Source organism: Gadus morhua, chromosome 13 (assembly GCF_902167405.1).
Source record: "Gadus morhua chromosome 13, gadMor3.0, whole genome shotgun sequence".
Classification (NCBI taxonomy): Eukaryota; Metazoa; Chordata; class Actinopteri; order Gadiformes; family Gadidae; genus Gadus; species Gadus morhua.
In genome coordinates, this window is record NC_044060.1 from 9,877,718 (window position 1) to 9,902,465 (window position 24,748).

At 43.8% G+C, this 24,748-nt stretch overlaps 1 protein-coding gene across 1 annotated transcript in view; it reads right to left on the minus strand.

Moving 5' to 3' along the window:
• angpt4 (angiopoietin 4) overlaps window positions 1-4,471 on the minus strand; it is a 15,181-nt gene extending 10,710 nt beyond the window's left edge. Inside the window, exon 1 of the mRNA XM_030375525.1 lies at window positions 3,210-4,471. Within this exon, the coding sequence (XP_030231385.1) occupies window positions 3,210-3,584 (375 nt within the window). The 5' untranslated portion in view covers window positions 3,585-4,471. The remainder of the gene's footprint in view (window positions 1-3,209) is intronic.
• Between the last annotated feature and the right edge of the window lie 20,277 nt (window positions 4,472-24,748).

The following is a 24,748-nucleotide window of genomic DNA, read 5'->3' on the forward strand; positions in this document are numbered from 1 at the left end:
AGGAAAGGAGAAGAGGAGGAGAGGAGGAGAGGAGGAGAAGAGGAAAGGAGAAGAGGAGGAGGAGAGGAGGAGAGGAGGAGGGGCAGCAGAGGGCCGAGGAGGGAAGGAGGAGCAGGAGGAGGAGTAATGGAATAGAGGAGTGGAGGAGGAGGATGAGAGGAGGAGATGAGAGGAAGAGCAGCAGCAGAGGAGAGAAGAGGAGGAGAGGAGGAGAGGAGGAGAGGAGGAGAGGAGGAGAAGAGGAGAGGAGGAGAGGAGGAGAGGAGGAGAGGAGGAGAAGAGGAAAGGAGAAGAGGAGGAGAGGAGGAGAAGAGGAAAGGAGAAGAGGAGGAGAGGAGGAGAAGAGGAAAGGAGAAGAGGAGGAGAGGAGGAGAAGAGGAAAGGAGGAGAGGAGGAAAAGAGGAGGATAGGAGGAGAGGAGGAGGGAAGGAGGAGCAGGAGGAGGAGTAATGGAATAGAGGAGTGGAGGAGGAGGATGAGAGGAGGAGATGAGAGGAAGAGCAGCAGCAGAGGAGAGAAGAGGAGGAGAGGAGGAGAGGAGGAGAGGAGGAGAGGAGGAGAGGCATAAAGGAGGGAAGGAGGAGGAGGATAGGAATAAGGAAACATATGACATCACAGCTGTCCGCTGTCTGGTTCCAAGACACAAAGTCCCTAGAATGCTACAAAAAGTAGCTTTTGCAAAAACTCTCTTGTACACAAAAAGTGTACAATAAAGTTCTAGAGAATGGAAAACTTTATTTGCATCCAGCCTTCTCTCTTGTTCATCAAGAGTATAAAATATGAATAATAATAAAGCAATAACAATATAATAATACCATAAAAATGCAATAGTAATAGTGCCTTGAGACAGAGTGGCCCTTGTCCCACAGCAATAGGTTCAGCGTTTACCATGCTACGCTAAGCTATATGCTACCTCAAGCTATACGCTACATGGTAGCGCCATTTGCTCCCATTGGCCGTTTGAGGCTCTGAGGTCACTCTGGCGTCACTTCAGCCGAACACAAACACAGAGAGGCTCGCCTCTGATTGATTATCAGCCCCATCTGGAGCTGCCTGCTGTGTGAGCGTTTCATAAAGTTTAACGCTGTTACCCGATTACCAAAGGACAATTTGTCTTGCTGGAGCACATATTTGGTCTTAACCCAGAGTTACCCAGCGTTGTTGTTTAGGTTGGCTCTCTGATTGGCTGGGCTCTCAGACCGCGGGTCTTGATTGGATAAGGGTTAGATGTTTTGGACTTATGTTATGAGTGTGTGTTAACACTGACCTTTCCTTACAAAGGGAGTCCCCCCTCAGACCTGAGATATGAGCTGGAGAGAAATGTAGACACACACACACACACACACACACACACACACACACACACACACACACACACACACACACACACACACACACACACACACACACACACACACACACACTAAAACACAGACACACATAAGCACACATATAGACCAACACACACACACACACACACAACATATATAAACAAACATATACGAAAACACATACACACATGCATATACAAAGTAGGGGAATGCTTCAGGTTTTTTGCTATGCCAACGGCACAGGGTGATTCTCTGGGAAAAACTAATTGACACATGAACCCCGTAATGACCGTTGTCCTCTGGGAACCGTGTGTGTGTGTGTGTGTGGTTTGGGGGGGGGCATTATGTATATGTGTGTATGTGTGTGTGTGTGTGTGTGTGTGTGTGTGTGTGTGTGTGTGTGTGTGTGTGTGTGTGTGTGTGTGTGTGTGTGTGTGTGTGTGTGTGTGTGTCTGTGTGTGTGAATAGAAAGCCCTTTCTGTTTGTCAGGTCCGGCTGACAGGATATAGATAGAGCAGCGAGTATAACTACAATTCAAAATAAACCTCAGCCTCTCCAATCCTCGCCCACTCCCTGGGGATACAGAAACGTCTAGCCACGCACAGGACTAACTTACTGTCACTCACTGACACCCATTCACCCATTCATACACATGTCTACTTACGCACACATATACACAGACCCACACGTACTTTCATCCATTTACAGGAGCAGTGGTATATACACAAAGGCAGAGTTTTGAAACGTGCCTCGCTCTCTGTCTCTTTCATCCTTTCTCATCTCTTTCTCCCTCTCCCTCGTTCTCATTCTCTTTCTCTCTCTCTTTCTCTCTATATCACTTTCTCTCTTTCTCGCTCCCCCTCTTTGTCATTCTCTTTCTCTCCCTCTCTTCTTCCCTCTCTCTCTAAAGTAATTTGGCAGAAAGCGAAACAAGTCCCCGGTTGACCAACTTCATTGTATTATCACAATGAACATGCACACACACACGCACACGCACACACACACACACACCCACACACACACACACACACACACACACACACACACACACACACACACACACACACACACACACACACACACAAACTGAAAGAGTTTCACAGCTACACCAGAGTTTCTGCTCTCATTGTCCTCCATCCTGATTGGAATAATCTCAGGAGTGAGTGTTCCATTCCAGACCATAACCGCTTCGTAATACGACCCCTCCTCCTCCGCCGTCTCCAGGGGGTGGTGAGAGAGAATAGGAGTTTTGGAAGAAGGGGGGGGGGGGGGGGGGGGGGGAGAACAGAGGAGAGGGTGCGGCAAGTAGGATAGAAGGAGATGAGGGGAGGAGAAAAGGGGAAAGGTGGGAAGAGGGGAAGAGAGGAGGAGAGGAAACGGGAGGATAGGGCGGGAGGAGGGGGGGGAAGGGAGGAGGGAGGAGAGTTGGGGAGAGGCGCATCGATGAGAGAGGAGTTCCCACACTAGATAACCTGGAATAAAGACATCCACGTGTTTCAGTCAAGCCGACCCAGAGGGATCCTAAAGTGAGACTCTACCATGGTCAAATTGCGGACATACGATTGTGATGTGATCCAAACATCCTTAGTCTGAGCATGAACTGAAAGTGTGAAATCGCTGTTTCAGTGTGGATGGACGGCGTTCGGAAAACTGTGCTGTAGGTACGGACGGAAATCTTTTGATGCAAATACCGAATAAGTATTGACATGGCCCGTGGGTTAACTTCAGACTGTGAGGATAGTCTAGTCAGATGGGGCGTCAGATGGATTATACGATCGAGACGTACTAGACACTGGATAGGTTGGGGTTGGGATCGAACCCTGGACCCGAGTCCAGGGTTCTGTCTCTCCAGGGTCCGAGTGGACCGGGGTCTCCTACCTTCTGCAGCCACTGTGAGGTGTTCCTCATGGCGCTCTCCAGGTGCTGCAGCTTCCCCGGGGACATGCGGCGGAGCTCCGTGGGGGGCCCTTCCCACCCGGGGGTGGGGGCGTCCCGCTGGGCACCACGCCCCACCACCGCACCCTCCGCCAGCGGCCGGGGGTCTGAGAGGGCACCCAGCTCGGGCAGGATGAAGGTGTAGCTGCAGGGTCCCTGCTGCAGGCGCTGGAGCCTCCTCTTCTTCTCCACACCTCCGCCTACCGCCGTCTTCCCTCTCCTCTGGCTGCGTAGTCTCCCTCCTCTCTCCCTGCTGGCATGTCCTGCCACCCACAGGCAGCCAATCAGAAGCATCGTGAGAAGCTGGATTCCTCTCATGGTGCTGAGGTCTCGGCACGTTGGTCGCAGGGGTCAGTGTGACCGGGTTCAGCACTATGGGGTCAAAGGTCGGCCCTGGTTACACTGTAACCCCCAGGGAGAACATTGGGAGGCTCTGGGCTGGAGCAAAGCCTTGATTAAGACTTGGGAGTCGGACGTGGGAAAACCTCCAAAAGTTCTTGGAACTTTCAGCTCCCGATGTCCCAGGAGGTCCAACAGATCAACAGGAAGTTCCTCAGTGTGATTCTCAGGGAAGGCACACCTTGTTGTGTTGAGGTGTCGCACTGTTACACAACCCCCTGCTTAGTGCCTAGCAGGGAGAACATCCATGGTTCCAGCAGAGTGTTGTAGGATTTTAAGGCAAAGATAATTCCATGTCTTGATCTTCTATGCCTCCGTCTCCTTCTTCCTCCCTCTTCTTCTTTGATTTAATTGAGGAAATTCAGGAATTTTATCTCTAGTTTTTCTTCTGAGACCAAACGGTTTCTCTTGATGACGATCAGTTCTTTGAAGACAAAACCCCTGACAAAGAAACAGTAAAGAAGATACATGCACAAAGAAGAAATACAGTGAGAGAGAATAGATTGGTAGGAGTGAAGGATAAGGACTACAGAAGGGAGTGTTGTTGAAGAACTTGAGAAACAAAAAAAGGAATGAGACTACAGAGAGAGACTACAAGGTATCTGAAAGACCAACCCTTCAATCTTCAAGCATCCATATCGGGAAAGAGAGAGAGAGAGAGAGAGAGAGAGAGAGGGAGAGAGAGAGAGAGAGAGAGAGAGAGAGAGAGAGAGAGAGAGAGAGAGAGAGGGAGGGAGAGAGAGAAAGTGTAGAAAGTGCTCTCCTATCATTCTGCTCTGGTGGCTCTGGTTCCTGAAGTGACTGAAGTCAAATACATCTGCTCTCTTATCACTGGTGAGAGAGAGAGAGAGAGAGAGAGAGAGAGAGAGAGAGAGAGAGAGAGAGAGAGAGAGAGAGAGAGAGAGAGAGAGAGAGAGAGAGAGAGAGAGAGAGAGAGAGAGGGCGGGAGGGATATTTCTAGGAGAGCTATTTACCTCGCATGGAGGGGAAAAAGAGGAGGCAAATCACATCGGAGGGGAGAAAGGGCAAAAGAGAGGAGGGGAGAGAAAGCATGAAGGAGAGATAAAGAAAGGATAAAAAGTGTTTATGTGACGGGGTAGGGCAGGGGTCAGTAGCTCTTTAAGAATACTTTATCTCTAAATTATCGTTCTCTTTCTTGCTTTCTCTCTTCTCTCTTCTCTCTCTTTCACTTTATTGAAGTGGCACCAGATGCCTTATATGGTCATTCAACGGAGCGGGCAGTTGGGAACCCTGGCACACCGGCCTTTTAGCTTTGTGCTGTGACCAGGTGCCTTTAACATGTGACCAGGTGCCTTTAACACGTGACCAGGTGCCTTTAACACGTGACCAGGTGCCTTTAACACGTGACCAGGAGACTTTAACACGTGACCAGGAGACTTTAACATGTGACCAGGTGCCTTTAACATGTGACCAGGTGACTTTAACATGTGACCAGGAGACTTTATCTTGCAACTAGGTGACTTTAACCTGCACTTTAACATGCAACAAGGTGACTTTAACCTGCAACTGGGTGACTTTAAGCTGTGAACAGGTGCCTTAAACATGCGACCAGGTGACTATAACCTGCAACTATGTGAATGTAACATGGAACCACTTATATGCAACCAGGTGACTTTAACATGCGACCAGGTGACTTTGATCTGAAACCGTGTGACTTTAACCTGCAACTAAGTGACTTTTAGCTGTGACCAGGTGTATTTAACATTCAACTAGGAGCCTTTAACATGTAACTAGGTGAATTTCAATTGCGACTATCACTTCAAGATCCAACGAGGTGACTTTAACCTGCAACCAGGTGACTTTAAAGGTCCCATGACATGCTATTTTATGTATTCTTTAATATAGGTATTAGTGGGCAACTAACACAGTATTCAAAGACGTTCCTGAAATTCAGCCGTGGTGCAGAGTTACAGCCACTCCGAGCCAGTCGCACATTGAGCTTCCCCCAAATGCGCTGTTTCGGTGGGCGTGTCAAGGAGGAGGGTGGGGGTGTGGCCCAGAGCAGCTTGCAGCCAGGGACGGTACCATGCGCTCTGTTTACAGTGGATGTATCGCAATGGCGAGGCGCACACAGCCTTTAGCCGTGTTCTGTAAATATTCTAGAACACACGGGAGTCCTGGAGCTCTATATCTAAATATTATCATATAGCCTACACAGATATCTATATCATATAATACATATTATCACGGCCAAAAGCTGTGTGAGCCGATATTCCGACGTTCCTGGTTCTTCAACGTCCACATCAATGTGAATACACACACTGTAACGCAAGTGTTTCTTGTCGGTTCTTTGACGTGTCTTGTATTTCCACAACGAGACTGTCGTGGGGGTTATCTGAGCCATGGTTGAGAAGGAATTGGGGGGAAAGGAACTTTGGTTTGACTCGCTGAAGTAGGCTACATGAACTGCGACATGCCGCGAGGCACCATCGCCCGGCAGCGGGCAGCCGGCAGCAGGCAGCGCGCAGTTCAGTCGACTTGAGGTTGATGTGAAAGTGGAAGAACCAGAGACGTCGCAGAACCCGTCAAAGTCGTTTGTGATTCTGCAATGTACTTCTTGGAAAGAGGGGTCGAATCCAAAGGAATAGCTTTAACGAGACTTTATTTGTATAAAGTATTTTCGGTATGGTAAACTGATGCTCTGAAGTAAAGAGAGATTGGAGATGTGCCTTAGCACGTGCGAGAGTGTTCTCCTAGCTGATCCTAACCACAAACCCACGTATGGTAATCGCTGCCGGGAGAGTTCTAAAGTTTGTGGCCAGGTGGTCTTCTTTATGGACTCAGCGAGGACCGGAAGACTTGGAGAGGAACCGGTGTGACGTAATCCTCGGTTTTCCTCGCCTGGTCTGTGATGCTGCCCTCTGTGGCTAAAGTATCTATTGCAGCCTTCAGTAATGTACTGCTTTCCCTTGTGGCTATGTGTAGTATTTACGGCTTATATATTTGGTCCTACCCCCTATTGGTTAAGTGAGGGAAATACAGCTTGTGTTCCTAAAATACGTAACAGTCCCTCCTTGGTCATCTTAGATGACCATACAATAATATTTTAGATCATAAACACCATTTACCACACCGAAAACATAGTCAAAGTAGAATCTATCATCAACACCATCAACCGTCGCGGAAAGACCTCTTGAAGAGAGGGGAAAAACCACTACGCGTCCCCATAATAGAGACGGCATTCACGTTGTGGGTCTTGTTGAAAATACAGGTCATTATTTAACAATACAACAATGAACATGAATCTTGTTATCATACAATCACATGGCCAAACAGCACACAAACAAAACTATCAATAGAAATCCTGAGGTAATACTTTTGGTCATGTGCTACAAGGTCATAAAATATTCAACAGGTGCAAAAGTAACGTAAAAATTGGTGGTCATAATACAATTTTTAAAATTTCAAAAGGATTGATAAGCTAACATGGATTTGGGGGGTTCAGGTGATCTTCGTGTATTGGTGTGCCGGTTCCTGTGGGTGGTTTTGGGCGATGTTATTACTGTAGTCATTGTTTTTTCTGTCGCCGTCGGGTCTGTAATTCATGAACCCAAGACTCGTCCCTCCTTGTCAAGGGCTCATCTCAGAGAGGTTACTCCTACACTATGGGAGCCTCCCCACAGGTTCTCCGTCGTCGTGTCAGCAACAGGTGGCCTGTAAAACAATCGTCTCAAGGAAGATCAACAGTACCATTATCAATGCAGCGATTCAGAAATAACGGGTTGCATTCGCAACACTATACAATAACAAACAGCCTGGTATGGTTGTTGGAAATGTGTTATTCAAGTAAATCCGGGATATTGATTATCTTATATACAGGCGCTTCTACTAGAATAGTATAGGTGTTGACTATTCTACATATTACAGCTGGATATGGTCGGGCCCCTCAGGTGATGTATCATTCACTTTCATCGGATCATATCTGATCCCCATGTAAGCCTGAATGGCACTTGGCGCTTCTGTAGCGCCCACTGCTGTGGGGATCAGCAGATGCAGTAGCCCTCGTGCGCAGGGAATACAACGGCAGCCGGTGACAATTAACACGGTCTCTGCATTTATTCCCGCGACGGGCACTTACTGGATCATGCTTTTCCACCTCCCAAACATATTCTCCATCCAACCTGTGAAAGGGTCATTAATGCCGGAGTTCTCTGCCAATTCTAACCTGAGGGATTGTAATTATGCCAGCAACCCATCCAGAGCTGTGTTATTGGGGATAAAGTTGGCCTACAACACGTTGTGCCTATCGCATTTATCCCTCCTTGCTCTGTCAATAACATTTCCATATATATACATATTCCTTTTAACTTTATCTGTTAAACTGAACGAAGTGTTGCTGATTGTGATACATGTAATTTATCTAAACAATATATATATACATAATTTTTATATGGTGGACAAGCAAAACAGAACCAATTCAACTCCTGCCGTTATTTGATCTCGCGTGACTGCTCCTTGCTCGGCGGAGGCAGTTTATCGGCTCCGGGTGTGTCTGCATCTGGTTCTGGAACTTTTGTTTCTATTGTAGAAATACAAACTCAAGTACAGCAGTTAGTTGTTCAAAAACATTTCCTATAATTCTATTTTTAATTGTTCTAATGGAAGTCCATTATGGGACCCTAGAAATGTAAGTGTAAGCATGAATCTAACCGTAAGCATTAGGTGCAAAGTTAGCTGTGTCAGAGTGATACACTGTACTCACCTTGCTTCTGGAAACATAGGACCTGAAAATTGTATGCGTTTCAAACATGTTTGCATTATAATTGATCTATTTAGTGCTTGTGCGGATTTTAAATTTTTGTTTTGAGTGTCCCATTCCTTATTCTGAGCTGATTTCAACCTTCAACCTTGATTTAATATTCACACTACATCCCTCCTTGCGCATTGCTTCAGCCATGCGCATTAGAATTAACCAATCCTAACAACGGTGTAGTGCAATAAAGTTGAAGTTCCTTTCCTTAATCATCTGTACCTAAACCAATCCATTATGAAGATATATGAAGACCAGTACATACAAAACCAAAGGTCGATAGTTGTGGGTCTATGCAGCCGTCTTGAGACCACGCTGTTGTTAAATGCAGTAAACCATAAATGTTTCATAAGTCAGATGCGCCGTAACTTATCAGAGTAAAAATAAATATCAGACTATGAGACTCTGACGTTGTATCAAAGCGTTACAGCAGTAGCAGTGGCATTTGAAAGGTTAACCCTCTACTGCTGAATCTAAATTGAGCCTATGTTGTCCCTGGCGAGCAGATGTATTGCTAAGCCCTTTCCTATCTTATAAACCTAAAAAGATGAAAAAAGGGAAATTAGAAAGTTGAAATTTGTATGTTCAATATCACTTCTTTGTAACCGTATCTGGTTCCAACAGCTACCTTTATTATACTACCCGATTGTCCTACACTATATGCACATCTGGGCATTAAATATAGGGTGATATTTTAAAACAAAACAAAACCTGAACCTAAAATAAAAATTCAGAAGTTATTGGATAAAGCAAAGTTATTGAAAGTTAATTATAATGAACCATTTTCTAATTATCTTAGTTTTATATGTGGTATGCTTTCAATATCCCCTCGTGTATGTAACAGTCGAGTAACCTCCATTATTTTGGTGGCTCTGGCACACACAAGAGGAAATTTACACATGGTATATGAATCCACCATTTGTTTTCATTCTATATTTTACTTATTTTTATTTTCATTTTATCTCTATATACACATTCGTAAGAAAAGCACGAACGAAGATGCATCATAACATGCATCAACAGACCTAAAAATAAGCATATTATTCAACAATTTGAGACCTCAGATGGGATTTTTTCCTGTGGAGCCCTTCATTTTCTAAAGGGTCCGCAGAGAGGTCTGCTGAGTGGCAAGGAGTTCTTACACATTCAGAAGTGTTGCTGAGGACAGCTGCCTCACAACAAACCAAAAGCCTTTTTTAACCATATGGTCATCTAAGTCATCATTCCTTAAGATGTCATAAATATGGGGTTGGCCGTTCCTTATCACTTGCGTTTCTCTGCGCTTCTCTGGGGATAAAGGATATCGGGCCCAAACCAACACAGGACAACAAAGGAACAGAGTGAGAACTGATTTCCACTAACCTCAAAGGATTTTGAACGACCCTGCAGAATAACAGGGTGACAAGACCACATGGGAAAATACAAACATACAAAACTTAAATTTGAACATTATCAAAAATATCTTAATATTAAAAATCTGCATTTCAATATTAGGCATCATACTTCTGTTGTTACCGTAACGTTTTTTATAGTTTGCAATATATATTTTAATCGTTCTTATTTTGGCATTTTTGGACCTCGTCAGGTTTGTTGAACTATGCATTTCTACCGCTTGTCCTCAGGATCCTCTATTGGGGGGGACTCTTCTGCTCTCCTATGAGGCAGGTTGTCCCAAAACTCTTCTAATAAGAATTCCCAGGCCTGGTTAATCCCCGGACTTCTGTGGACGAGCGGTATGCATGCTATGGACAACTTTAAAGGCTAACCGTTCATGATGCGGAGTTTAGATAATTATTCCTATCTTAAGATCACCGTGTAACTGTCGTATAGGGATCTGGTTTGATGCAAGACCCCTGGGTTGGTGTCCTTTTGTAGGACTTCTTTCGGTTCTGGAATCCGGCATTCCTAATTGTTGAATACAAGATATTGCATGCATATTGGTGGTATGATATTATATCTATTGCAATCGCTCCAATGGAAGCAATAGTTGACCCTTGAACACCTCACGCAGTGTTATTCAGTCTATTCGTCTGTAGTAGCTGATTATTGTAGAATTTAACCCATGTACCTTTAATATTCGCAAAAAACGTATTGTAATTGTGTCTACCGCAGTTGAGCTAACTCCCTCCTTGGGCACCGTTTAAAACCATGTGCACCATTTATTAATTAGACATATTATTCTAGCAGTTGAACCCCGTGTCTATTTGAACCAGCCTGGTTCTCTACCTGTCTTGCTACACAAAACGCATGTTGAATAGACAGAAGCGCTCAGCAACCTGAAAAAAAAAAAAAATAATAATTACTGTCCGTGTGTTTGGCATTCGTTCTTATACTGCCATTTCCTGGAGAGAGAAAGAATTAAGATCAATGCAGAGAAGTAAAAAGATGAGTGTTTGGCAACTATAATGCTTGTGTTGCCACCTTGTGTTGCTTGTGTTGCCACCTCCTAAAGAGAAATGAGAATTAATATTTTATGCACAGAAGTAAAATGATGATCGTGGGCAACTGATCGTTGTGTTGCCACTCCCTGATTAGAAAAGAGAATATTTGTAGTAATGTTAACGATTAAAAATGATGAATGTCGGGCATCCATTACTGCTCGGGTTGCCAAGGCCTGACGAGAAAAGAGAACAAATTTAGTACGAATGCAAGAGATCGGCTACTTGGAAAGCTGGGGGTCGTCTAGTTGGGACTCATAATAGTTATATTTTTGTGGTACATTTGGAGATGTTGAGATGTAATTGGGAAACATCTCGTGTTAACGAGTAGGGGGAATTACAAGAACTACAAATATGGCTGCGGTGCAAACTACATGCGTATCAGCCGACTACAGAAACTTCTTTGAGTTCTATCTGTCCGGCTGAGAATTGTGGTACCTTATAACATAAGGCTACCACTTAACCACAGTTTGTGTTCTCAATACACTATGGCTCTGCGCTGTGTGTAAATTTATATGTACACAGATAGCCCTATGAGATCCTTGGATGATAAGGGGAACTACAAATAGAAGTCATTGTTGTTAAAAAATAGCGACATAGAGAGAGAGATAGAGAGAGGTGATGTGGGAAGGGTGGGGGTTCGTTCTATTCTCTGGGGAAGGGGGGGGGGGGTCTTTATGAGGGGGGGTCTTTATGAGGGGGGGGGGGTTGGAGATAGGGACTAAAGGATGGGGAAGGAATTTAAGGGGTGAGGGAGGGCCTATCTTTAGACAGGCAGGCAGACAGAGAGAAAGAGCGAGGAATTGGGAGTTACAAGATTGTACAACGTTAATTACTTTTCAATATTCCATATTGAAACTGTGGAACAACCTTCCTGGTTGCCCAAAAGCAATATGTCTGTACAAACAAAGTGGATTTACAGATTTATCACATGTATACATAAATATTGTTCTCCCATAGATGTTGAATTCTATTAGTTACAAAACTATAGCCAAAATATTATGCGTCAGAAACTATTGCTTTACCGATGGTTTTCAACTTAATGCTATGGATTTATTGATTCGTAGAGGATGAGGGCACTTAATGAGCGTGCGGAATACCTCAAATATTGGAATGAAATATACAATATAATACTTCCAGCTATTGACTAGTGAAATGTGACAATTATGTACAATTGGCTGAATAAGTAACTGCCAAAACATTGTTATTATTTGAAACAGATGGATTTTTAAGGGAATATTTTTATGGAGAGAGAACATATTTCTAGAGACAGACAGAGCACACCGGGGGTCCCTTTGTGCAGGCTACCATTGCCTTATCAAAACACCCAGGTCAAAAATGACACTTGTTGTCTTCAATAAGTGTGTGCTGAGAGAGAGAGAGAGAGAGAGAGAGAGAGAGAGAGAGAGAGAGAGAGAGAGAGAGAGAGAGAGAGAGAGAGAGAGAGAGAGAGAGAGAGAGAGAGAGAGAGAGAGAGAATGTAACACTTAAGTCGAGGCCCCCTGTTGCTCTTGAGCAATGGCGTTTGTTTCAAAAAGGGCTCCGACTACAAAGACTGTGGAGGTACGAACAAAGGAAACGCACGTTTCCAAGACGCGTTGTCCCTTTAAATCGTACACCACGTGGTACATCCAAAATGCTGCAGAAACAAACTAGTTTTGGATCTCTATAAGAAGTATGAGATTCCAGCAAGTTTGTCCCCACGGCGGGTTAGCGAGGGACTTGATAGCAGATGGGTTGTACTGCGTAAGTGCTACCTCTACGGCTGCGTTTTATACTAACCAAAATTGCACATTAGATGTTACATGAACCGGGCTGTGAGGAATCAATTAGATTTGAACTCCTTGGCTAACGCCGGCCAAGCCTCCGGTTCAATATGCAACTAAGCTAGATTAACGTTAAAAACCTGACCTTTCCTCGCCCCGCCGTAAGAGTTCGGAAGTTTATGGTCGGTAATAAATATACCTTATGGTGGCCCGGCTGAACTCGAAGCTTATCACCAAATAAATAACACTTAACCACAGGTAATACGTCTCCCACGTTGGTACAAACATTTAGATCTAATCAGGATTGGATACAGTCTATCTACAAACCCATATAAAACACACTCCCAGCCCTTTACTTCGTGAGCTCGTTATTCAATTTCAATCTGTTAGCGTATCCTAGGCCGTTCGTCTAACCGGCTGTATGAATTTAAACCAGTCCGAGATTACACGTCCCCGCAACCAGTCGAAGGCAGTACAAGCTATTCACCTAATGTTACTAATCTAACTATACAGAGTTTAGTCATGGACAACAGGTTCTGTTTACCTTTCTTGTGGCGCCTGTAAGTAGCTTGTACTGCTCCCGACGGCCCCGCGGTCGCAAGTCTCGGTCCGGAACTTTCCAATCACGTCAGGGCGTCACCAAATTGCAATGTACTTCTTGGAAAGAGGGGTCGAATCCAAAGGAATAGCTTTAACGAGACTTTATTTGTATAAAGTATTTTCGGTATGGTAAACTGATGCTCTAAAGTAAAGAGAGATTGGAGATGTGCCTTAGCACGTGCGAGAGTGTTCTCCTAGCTGATCCTAACCACAAACCCACGTATGGTAATCGCTGCCGGGAGAGTTCTGAGGTGGTAACGGTGGAGCTCAATGGGAGGCTCCGGGAGAGTACAATCGCGGGCTCACACGGGGAGTGGTGGCGGTGGGGCTCATGGGGAGGCCCCGGGAGAGTTGTCATTCGCGGGCTCACACGGGGAGAAATCGGGTGGGTCAGTAAGTCAGAGGGTTGAATTAATGTATCGATTTGATGTTGACCAACAAAAAACTAGATAATTATAATAATAAATACTGTTCATGTAATGGTATAGTTAGGTCTGGGACCTGCGTAGCTAAAAAAACTGTTTTGGAAATAGTAATGAACGTGTCCGGGACATGTGTAGCTATAAAATAAGTAAAGATAAAACTGAGTTTTACTTTACTTCACTTTGCTAAGACATATTCACGTTTGATGTGGTATGCAGAAAGTGGCGCAATAGGATATTGTGCAGAGAATAAGGCGTATTCACGTTTGATGTGGTATGCGATGTACATAGGAGTGAATCAAAGTGTGGACAACATCAAATGCGAGCAATAGGTAGAATAAATGAAGATTAGGTCATCCAATATGCATAGTTAGTGTAGGACAATCGGGTAGTATGATGAAGGTAACTGTTATTATGAGATACGGTTCACACAGAAGTGATATTGAACATGCAAATTTTAACATTGTTAATTCCCTTTTACATCTTTTTGGTTATAGCAACTTGGTTGAACTACGGTGTTGTTATCTTTGGTTGTCATTCAATGCACATAGCTGAAGCAATGCGCAAGGAGGGATGTAGTGTGAAATTAAACCAAAGTAGATACTGTAAAACAATTAAAATTAGAATTCATGGAAATATGTTTTTGAACAACTAACTGCTGTACATGAGTTTGTATTTCTGCAATAGAAGCAAAAAGTTCCAGAACCAGATGCAGACCCACCCGGATCCTACAAACTACCACCGCCGAGCAAGGACTAACAGTCACATGAGGAGATCAAATAACAGCAGGATTTGAATCGCACCGGATGGGTTGGTGGCCAGGGCACTGGTATGATTACAATCCCTCAGGTTAGAATTGGCAGAGAACTCCGGCATTAATGACCCTTTCACAGGATGGATGGAGAATATGTCTGGGAGGTGGAAAGGCAGAATCCAGTAAGTGCCCGTCGCGGGAATAAATGCAGAGACCGTGTTAATTGTCACCGGCTGCCGTTGTATTCCCTGCGCACGAGGGCTACTGCATCTGCTGATCACCACAGCAGTGGGCGCTACAGAAGTGCCAAGTGCCATTCAGGCTTACATTACCTGAGGGGCCCGACCCTATCCAGCTGCAATATGTAGAATAGTCAACACCTATACTATTCTAGTAGAATCGACTGTATTTAAGATAATCAATATCCCGGATTTACTTAAATAACACATTTTAAAACAACCATACCAGACTATGTTTATTATTTGGTAGTATTGCTTGGTTGCGAGTGCAACCCGTTATTTCTGAATCGCTGCATTGATAATGGTACTGTTGATCTTTGAGACGGTTGTTTACAGGCCACCTGTTGCTGACACGACGACGACGGAGAACCTGTTTGGAGGCTCCCATGATGTAGGAGTAACCTCTCTGAGTTGAGCCCTTGACAAGGAGGGACGAGTCTTGGGTTCATGAACTACAGGCCCGACGGCGACAGAATCCATGCCCAAACCACCCACATGCAACAGCGAACCAATGCACGAAGATCACCTGAACCACCCGAATCCATGCTAGGCTATCAATAATCTTGAATTTTTTAAAATTGTATTATGACTACCAATTTTTACTTTACTTTTGCACATGATGAAAATTGTATGACCTTGTAGCACATGACCAAAAAGTATTAGCTCAGGATTTCTATGGATAGTTTTGTTTGTGTGCTGTTTGGCCATGTGATTGTATGTTAACAAGATTTGTGTTCATTGTTGTATTGTTAAATAATGACCTGTATTTCCAATAAGACCCACAACGTGAATGCCGTCTCAGTATTATGGGGACGCGTAGTGGTTTTTCCCCTCTCTTCAAGAGGTCTTTCCGCGACGGTTGATGGTGTTGATGATTGATCCTACTTTGACTATGTTTTCGGTGTGGTAAATGGTGTTTATGATTTAAAATATTATTGTATGGTCATCTAAGATGACCAAGGAGGGACTGTTACGTATTTTAAGAATCTAAGCCACCCACACATAGACCCAATGATGCAGGACCAAACATATAAGCTGCGTTACCCTCACATAGCCACAAGGGGAGCATGATGTTACTGAAGGCTGCTCCCTCTTCACCTTTAATTAAGTGAAGAAGCCGAAGCCATAACGTCACCCCGGCCACGCCCACTAGGCAACGCCCACTTCATAGGCCACACCCACTTGACGTCCTGTACAGAGGACGTCGAGTGAACAGGCCAGAGATCAATAGGGAGACGGCGCAGCAAGCCACCCGGGCCTTAGCCCGGGGGGCTTGAAGTAGATCACGGTATTTTCCTCTCACTCGCGTTAGAAACAATTCCCTCCGTATAGCTTCAGTTACCATACCGAAACATGCCGACGACTTTATAATAAATGAAGTGAGTTAAAGCAACCCGGGATTGGACAACTTTCTTCGAGAATATGCAACAATTCATAATATCGTCTGGAGGCGCACACAATATGTTATATGATATAGATATCTATGTATTATATGATATTATTTAGATATAGAGCTCCAGGACTGTAACGCAAGTGTTGTACACTTCCTTGTTATTTGGATAACCGTTCTGCTGTTGGTGTGATGGCGCATAACGCGTCGGACTCTCGTCTCTGGTATTTCTACAACGAGACTCGTATTGGGGGTTATCTCAGCCAAAGTTGAGAATGAATTGGGGGGAAGGAACTTTGGCTTTGACTCCCTCAAGAACATGAACCACGACATGGAGGAGAAAGGGATTGTTGGCGGCGAATGTCTCCCGCTTGAGCCCCGCTGAGGGACCACCGCCGGAGGCGGAGGTGCCTAAGCGCTGCCCGGCAAAGATCCCTTTCTCCTCCTTGTCGTGGTTCATGTTCTTGACTTGAGGGAGTCGAAGCCAAAGTTCTTTCCCCCCAATTCATTCTCAACCTTGGCTGAGATAACCCCCAATACGAGTCTCGTTGTAGAAATACCAGAGACGAGAGTCCGACGCGTTATGCGCCAAATAACAAGGAAGTGTACAACACTTGCGTTACAGTCCTGGAGCTCTATATCTAAATAATATCATATAATACATAGATATCTATATCATATCATATATTGTGTGCGCCTCCAGACGATATTATGAATCACAAACGACTTTGTCGGGTTCTGCGACGTCTCTGGTTCTTCCACTTTCACATCAACCTGAAGTCGACTGAACTGCGCGCTGCCTGCTGCCGGCTGCCCGCTGCCGGGCGATGGTGCCTCGCGGCAACCGGCGGCATGTCGCAGTTCATGTACTTCAGCGAGTCAAACCAAAGTTCCTTTCCCCCAATTCCTTCTCAAACATGGCTCAGATAACCCCCACGACAGTCTCGTTGTGGAAATACAAGACACGTCAAAGAACCGACAAGAAACACTTGCGTTACAGTGTGTGTATTTATGGCAAGCCAAGTGTGCCACAATTCGACTTCAATTAAACGCGTTCTGAAACGCCAGCACGCGTGCCCAGAACGCGTTTTGGTTTTCCAGAACGCGTTCCGGCGTTTCAGCGCGCGCGCCCAGCGTTTCAGCGCGCGCGCCCAGAACGCGTTCTGGCATTTCAGCGCGCGCGCCAAGAACGCGTTCCGGCATTTCTGCGCGCGCGCTCAGAACGCATATTAGCATATTAACAGCACGCGTGCTGTTAATATGCTAATGCGCTCCTCCCCTCAATTTTCTCAGCCAATAGATTTGAGCCGTTTTCACCCAATCATATGCTAGGGCAAACACACAGACAACATCAGTCGAGACCAGAGCTCTTCTTTCGCGAATCAGTTTCTCTCACTCCTAATCAGGAGATTGTCGGCAGGTGCTGGTTGGACCGGGACCGCAGTGTATAGAGCCTGCCCAGACAGGCTTCTCCCTCCTCCCGGCATTTGATTTCTGCTGTTTGTTTGTAACACATGGACTGATGTTCACTTAATAACAATATAGTAATAACATACTAACTAACTAATATAAATATATGATTAATATATTCCTCACCATGACCTGACGTGTAGACACTGTGAAAAAGAAATAGGAAAAAGGTGACCAAAACGTTTCACTAAATTAAAGGCTATGAGTGAGTTTGTAGGTGAGTTACAAATGTATCAAGAGTAGAGGCCAGTTTAATGTGAAAAGGGATGGTTAAATGGTAAATGTTGTGAATATTTTGGGGGCAATTTTGGCTGCAATATTTTCTGCATTTATATAGGCTATACACCAACTATTTATGTAATGTGACAGGAGCAGGATGGAAGTCTTCCTAAAGGGCTTGGTCTGTTGGGTACCAATACCTACCAGTTGGTTACCAATAGTATCAGTTGTAGTAGTATCTATCTCCTCACCTCCCTATATTATATATACATATATATATATATATATATAGTTTTTTCTATCTGTCTCATTCCAACTGATGAAGTGAATTATACCTCGTCTTATAGGCTACTACCACGTACAGGCTAAAAACTGCAACTGCATGTTAATACTTCAGACGGACTTATTTACTTCTAATGGAATTTTAACTCTAACTTCTGAACTCTTTTATTGTTTTTATTGTACTCAGAAGACGAATAAGCTGACTCATGTAATGCTGTAATAAATAAATGTAATAAACGATACCAGAGGCGTCGTCAGCCCCTTTTTACTGGGGCACGTGCCCCAGTAAAAGTCTCCAGTGCCCCAGTAAAATTCCATTGATCATTATTAAATTCATCTGCAGAAGCGCCACTCTCGCTATGGAATCGGCAGGATTCATCAAGTGCATCTCCTGCTGCCTCTGGAGTCTTCAGTCGAGCCTGCCTCTTACCAGCCAATCAAAAAACGAAAGGGGCTACATAAAAGCCAATCAGAAAATACCCCTACTGTATCTGGGTAAGATTTAACGCAACAACCAATGAAAAAAAACAGTTATTTACGGATTCGTCCACGTGACTCTTCTGAATGTTTCAGTGGTAAAGTGTGTAAAGTATGACCAAGTGTTTCTTTCTGTTCAATAGTCTAGATAGAACTTTATCAATCCCCTGTAGGAGAAATTTGTTAATAAAACAATAATGGTAAAAAAAATAAGGAATCTCCCACTTCCGGCTTCCATGAAAGAGAACCATACTAATTCACACAATAGCGTTGATGCAAATCTAGCATTAAAGGTTAATTTAAGGAAGTTCTCTCCAGTCACGCTGAAACTAGTTTGCTAGTAGTAGCGCTTTAATTTGCAGCATAAGAGAATTCTGAGAAATCTGAATGCTGACAAAATTCTCAGAATTCTGACACTGCAATTTATTTGCACGCTATGACTAGTGAACTACTTTAAAAAAAAAAACTCGACACTGCGACCAGGCGACAAATGACTGGGGAGAACCTTCTTAAATGAACCTTTAATGCTGGATTTAATTATCAGAATTCGGATTTTATCCAAGTATTCTGACTTTATTATCAGAATGCTGAATTTTATCTCACAATTCAGAGTTAATTAGCCTATTCGATTTCTGAATTAAAATTCTTGTGATGAATAATCTACATTTGTACAGTCGATGTGCAGCACTTTAATTCCCGTCAACTTTGTTTTCTAACGCCAGCATTTCCACAACTATGCTCATGTTCGTGACTGCTATACAAAACCATTTATAGTGCATCTATTTTTCTGCTGGGTAGTGATAGTCGCCCTAAATGCAGCTTTAATTTGGGCTCTGATTCTGAATAAATGCCGCTGCTGAACTGTGTGAATAAATAAAGGGAACTGAAATCGAAAGAAGACGTGTGGTTTTGATGTACCGTGAATTCCAGCTGAAAGTGGAACATTGCTGCCATCAGGGGAAATTAATGTAACCTAGGCATATTGTAAGTTGCTTTCAATTCCTTGTTTTTTTGTTGATCATGTTTCGTTGGAAACCACGGGAGCTGGAAACAGCCCAGAGTAAGTCATCTCCTTTTTTAACGTTACAACAAATTCACAACTTGTTTGACACAAACAATGACTACTTGATTGCTGTTAAAGAATGTTGCCCATATAATTAGCACCAGTTTTTCAATACTGAGCGTCTGTAGCCTGTAGTTTTATAGCACACACACACACACACACACACACACACACACACACACACACACACACACACACACACACACACACACACACACACACACACACACACACACACACACACACACACCATGCGTGCACGCACACACGCGGAAAATTAATAATGAATGAAAAATTGTCTGTATTCAAAACTTGAAGTTTTAGTGGACAAAAAATTCCTTAACACAAAAAAGGAAATTATGGATATACAGGGTGTTTTTAACATACTGGATCCAACAATGTTCCCAACACTGACACAGATAATTCAGATCATTGCACTCACAATTCCTGTAAACAGTTGTAGTTGTGAGCGATCTTTCAGTGTGTCGAGAAGGCTCCACACCTGGCTTAGGTCCACCATGGGGCAAGGAAGGCTTCACCAACTTTCTCTTTTGTCCATTGAAAAGGAGCAACTATGCAAAGTGAGTCAAAGCCACGTTATTGACCGCTTTGCCACCATGAAGGCGCGGCGATACAGCTTAATAGTGAAAGAATTATCATTTAAAAAGGCTCTATGCAGTAGTGTATGGACTTATTTAGTTTAATTTACGAGCTTTGATGGTTCTATAACATTTTCCAGGTTGATTGGTGGCAATGAGCCACCTCACCTTAAGTCAGAAATTCTATTAGTTTTAAACCTTGTTTCTTGCCTTTTTAGTACATGTCGTTCTGGCAAAATTATGCTGTTTCCACACAGCTTCTAAATAAATATAGATGTGTAGACTTCTCCTGATAAAGAGGTGAAGGTCATAAAGAGACTTTTTGTTTATTTGTCAGTTACCTTATTTGTAAATCTTTGAGATGTGTATGTGTTTAAATAAATATAATTGTACGGTACTCATGAATCCATCTTTGCGTCTTTACCTTTACCAGTGCTTTAATATAGCCTACAGTATGACATTGACAATGATTTTGAAGCTCGTACATAACCTTCTGTATCAATCTATTTCATATTGTGCACACGTAAAAAAAAAAAATGTTGGCAGTTGGGGGCCTGTGCCCCAGTAAAACTCTAGGTCTAGCAACGCCCCTGAACGATACGCTATAAATAAAAGTATTTTTTAATTATGTTATCATAGTTGCCACGGCACTTACCATACACAATGTTCGGTCAAGTAGCTTAGATAGTGTATAGTCAAAGTGTATGTACTTGTAGTGTTCACCACCTCCACATTAACCACCTAATTTGAAACATCTTAACATCTTTCGACTTTAAGAACGACACAACAGAAAAGATTCGCGAAAGAAGAGCTATGGTCTCGACTGATGTTGTCTGTGTGTTTGCCCTAGCATATGATTAGGTGAAAACGGCTCAAATCTATTGGCTGAGAAAATTGAGGGGAGGAGCGAATTAGCATATTAACAGCACGCGTGCTGTTAATATGCTAATATGCGTTCTGAGCGCGCGCGCAGAAATGCCGGAACGCGTTCTTGGCGCGCGCGCTGAAATGCCAGAACGCGTTCTGGGCGCGCGCGCTGAAACGCTGGGCGTGCGCGCTGAAACGCCGGAACGCGTTTTGGGCGCGCGCGCTGAAACGCCGGAACGCGTTCTGGAAAACCAAAACGCGTTCTGGGCACGCGTGCTGGCGTTTCAGAACGCGTTTAATTGAAGTCGAATTGTGGCACACTCGGCTTGCCATATGTATTCACACACACACATGTGGCGCTCGCACGGTCGAGTCTCATTGGCGGGCCAACGTCTCTGGGCGGGCCAGGCAGAGTAAGGGGAGGAGCCGAGATTCCTCATGACGTCATGAGCACAGACATTCCAAATCAGCGCGCTTGAGCCTCCGTTTTTTCAAAGGCGAGCAGAACAGCTAGTGCTCGTTTTACACCAAACGCAAGTTTTAGCCACTGGGGGACCATAGGCAGGCTAGGGGAACTCATATTTATGTTAGAAAACCTCACAAAGTGAGATTTTCATGTCATGGGACCTTTAACAAGAGAGCAGGTGACTTTAACATGCAACTATGTGACTTTTAGCTGTGACCAGGTGACTTTAAACTGCAACTAGGTGACATTAACATGCGACCAGGGGACTTGTAAATGCGACCATGTTTCTTTAAAATGCGACCAGTTGTCTTTAACATGCGACCATGTGACTTTATCATGCAGACAAGTGACTTGAACATGCAAACATGAATAAAATACACTGGCTTAATGTAATCTAATATACACAATAATAAACAGTGCAGGCAGGAGCAATCAATTATGTTAAGTTGAATCTAAATAAAACAACTGTCAGTCAACATTCATTATTCATAGTATTCACCGTATGCTAAACAACCAACTGAAGGTGAAGAGTCTTACATGCAATACAATAATATGATCAGTTGAACTAACTCATTAAATCGATGGAAAATCAGTCCCAAATCTGACCAGGGTAGACCAGACCAGACTAGACCAGACCAGATCAGACCAGGCTAGAAAAGACCAACCCCCTCCTCTACCAGGATGGTGGGAACAGATACTTTAAGACTTTTTTAAGTTATTATAATCATAATTGTTTGGGATTTGGTATCAGGTATCTTTTACTCTGTATTTTCTATATTTTGTTTTGTTTATTTGTTTTGTCTAAAGGGAAAGTAAAGAAATTCAAAACTCCTATCACTTTCTCTGGCTTCTCTCTCTCTCTCTCTCTCTCTCTCTCTCTCTCTCTCTCTCTCTCTCTCTCTCTCTCTCTCTCTCTCTCTCTCTCTCTCTCTCTCTCTCTCTCTCTCTCTCTCTCTCTCTCTCTTTCGCTCTCGCTCTCTCTCTATGTCAGAGAAGCCAAATGGGTTTGTTTATAATTATTTTATTTTTAAGGGGCCAAGCACATGGTGATTGTTGTCTTTTTCATTTTTAATCTAGCACTTTCTCTGGTACGGCCACCAACCCGAAGTCGCCTTTTTTGGAAACTTTCAAGAACGATAGAGGGTGACCCAAGACGGCCAAATAACATTTATACCGCTATATCAATTTAATATAATCGAGAAAATTGTGAAAATTGTTATTGAATATCATGTTCCCTGACCCCCTTGACCTACAGTCACAATCTGATTATAAGGTATGTAAAATAAATAACAAAGCCACTAGAATCCTATGAAAAATGCAAAGGTGGCTTATAAACGTAAGTGTGCAGTATATTTTTGACGCAGGTCAAACAGTCAATATATGCCAGCGCTGCAATAATTTGAATTTTGAACTGGTCCTTTTAATAATCAACTTAATGACTTTCCGACAGAGCCTACATTATGATTCACGCCTGGCATGAATGTATTGTTACAAAAAGTTGTATAATTCTAAAAGGTTAAAGGTAACGTCAAGGAGTTTGTACACGTATCAACAGACCTAAGCCTAGGCTTTTCCTTGATTGTTAACCCGATGAAAACCATAAGGGTCGTGATCGTCCACACTAGGCTTGACCCCCAATAATCGCTGCTTGGGACTTCTTTATATTTATTCTTGGCTCATTCTTTTATCTATATGAAGATAAACCAATGGGCTACACAGTCAGTGCAAGACATCTAAAGTATCATAGTGACGTTGAGCAACGTCAGGTCCTGGCAGTCCTCAGCAGTGAGGAAGCATCATATCGTCTTTTGATTAATGAAAAAAGAACAGACCACAGCATGGAATCAACTGTCATCTAAGATGTCTCTTCTAGTATCTAAATAGAGTGCAGATTGCTGTAGGCATCAAAATATATGCATAACAGATACATGTTCCTTTTAGTGATGGTGAATAATAATCATATCAGAAGTACATTTCACTAGTGGGTTCTAAATTCAACACTAGTGCTAAAAACCGAAGTCAGGGAGAGTGCGGAAGACATTCTGGTTGAATCTTAGATACGTCCTTTATTGATGAAAAACATTATGGGAGAAATGAGCGATAGAACATAGATGTAATCAAACTGCTGACCATATGGAAAATATAATTTTCCCGAAAATATGGAGGCACCATTTGATTTTACTGAAATCCACCGTTTCCCGTATGTGCTTTGTAATGAGTCCTGAGATTCCGGTTTCTGGCAGCAGGGAGGACTGACAGATCGCAGAGTCCACTACAGAACATGGTTTATCTCAGAGAAGACGCTGGCATCAAGGGATCAGAGCCTATTCCCACCATTAACACAGCAGTGTTTACATGGAGCTATCTACTGCATTCTCCTTCCGTCTCTGAGAAACATGATAACACAGTAGGGTCGGATTAAACAGCTGTTAAAAAAAAGAAAAAAATGGTGCACATGGTCCAATCAGAGAGTAGAAGAAGCTGCCATGGACCAATTAGGCAAGGCAATCAGACAGGGTGTTTCTGACAGTGATGAGGGGAACTTGGTGGAGGTTGCCGATGATATCTCCACCATGTTCTGCATCAACACTTACACTCCCCAAAACCTCGTCCCTGCACGCCTCTACACCACCACACTCCTACACCATTCCCACTACACCACCACCCTAATACACACCCAACGCCCTTCTACACAACCACCCACTTCACCATCCCTGCTACACCAGCACCCTCTTACATAACCCCCAACTCTTCTACACCACCACCCCTCCTACATATCCCCCAACTCTTCTACACCACCACCCTCATACATCAATCCCCACCCTTCAACACCACCACCATCCCTCCTCCCCCTCCTGCATCACCCCCTACCCTTCTACCCCATCCCCACCTCATACACCACCCCACTTAGCCCCCTACACTACCACCCCACTGAACCACCACCCTTCTACAACTCCACCCACTACACCACTGCCATCCTACACTATTCCCACTCACCTTCACCCTCCTACATCACCACCCCACCCTCCTACAACGCCACTCCCTCTACAGTCTACATCACCATCCTCCCGATGAGAAACGTCTGGCAGTCTGGTCCATCCAAAGTGTTCTCATCTCACAACAGAGAACACGTGGATACCGATGCTGTGAATGTGTGCATATAGGCAGTGGTAGAGAGGGAGGCACACTCTAGGCAGCAATATGGCTTTAAATATGCTTTTTCTCTGAGCTTATTGGTGATGTTTTATTATAAGAAGTAT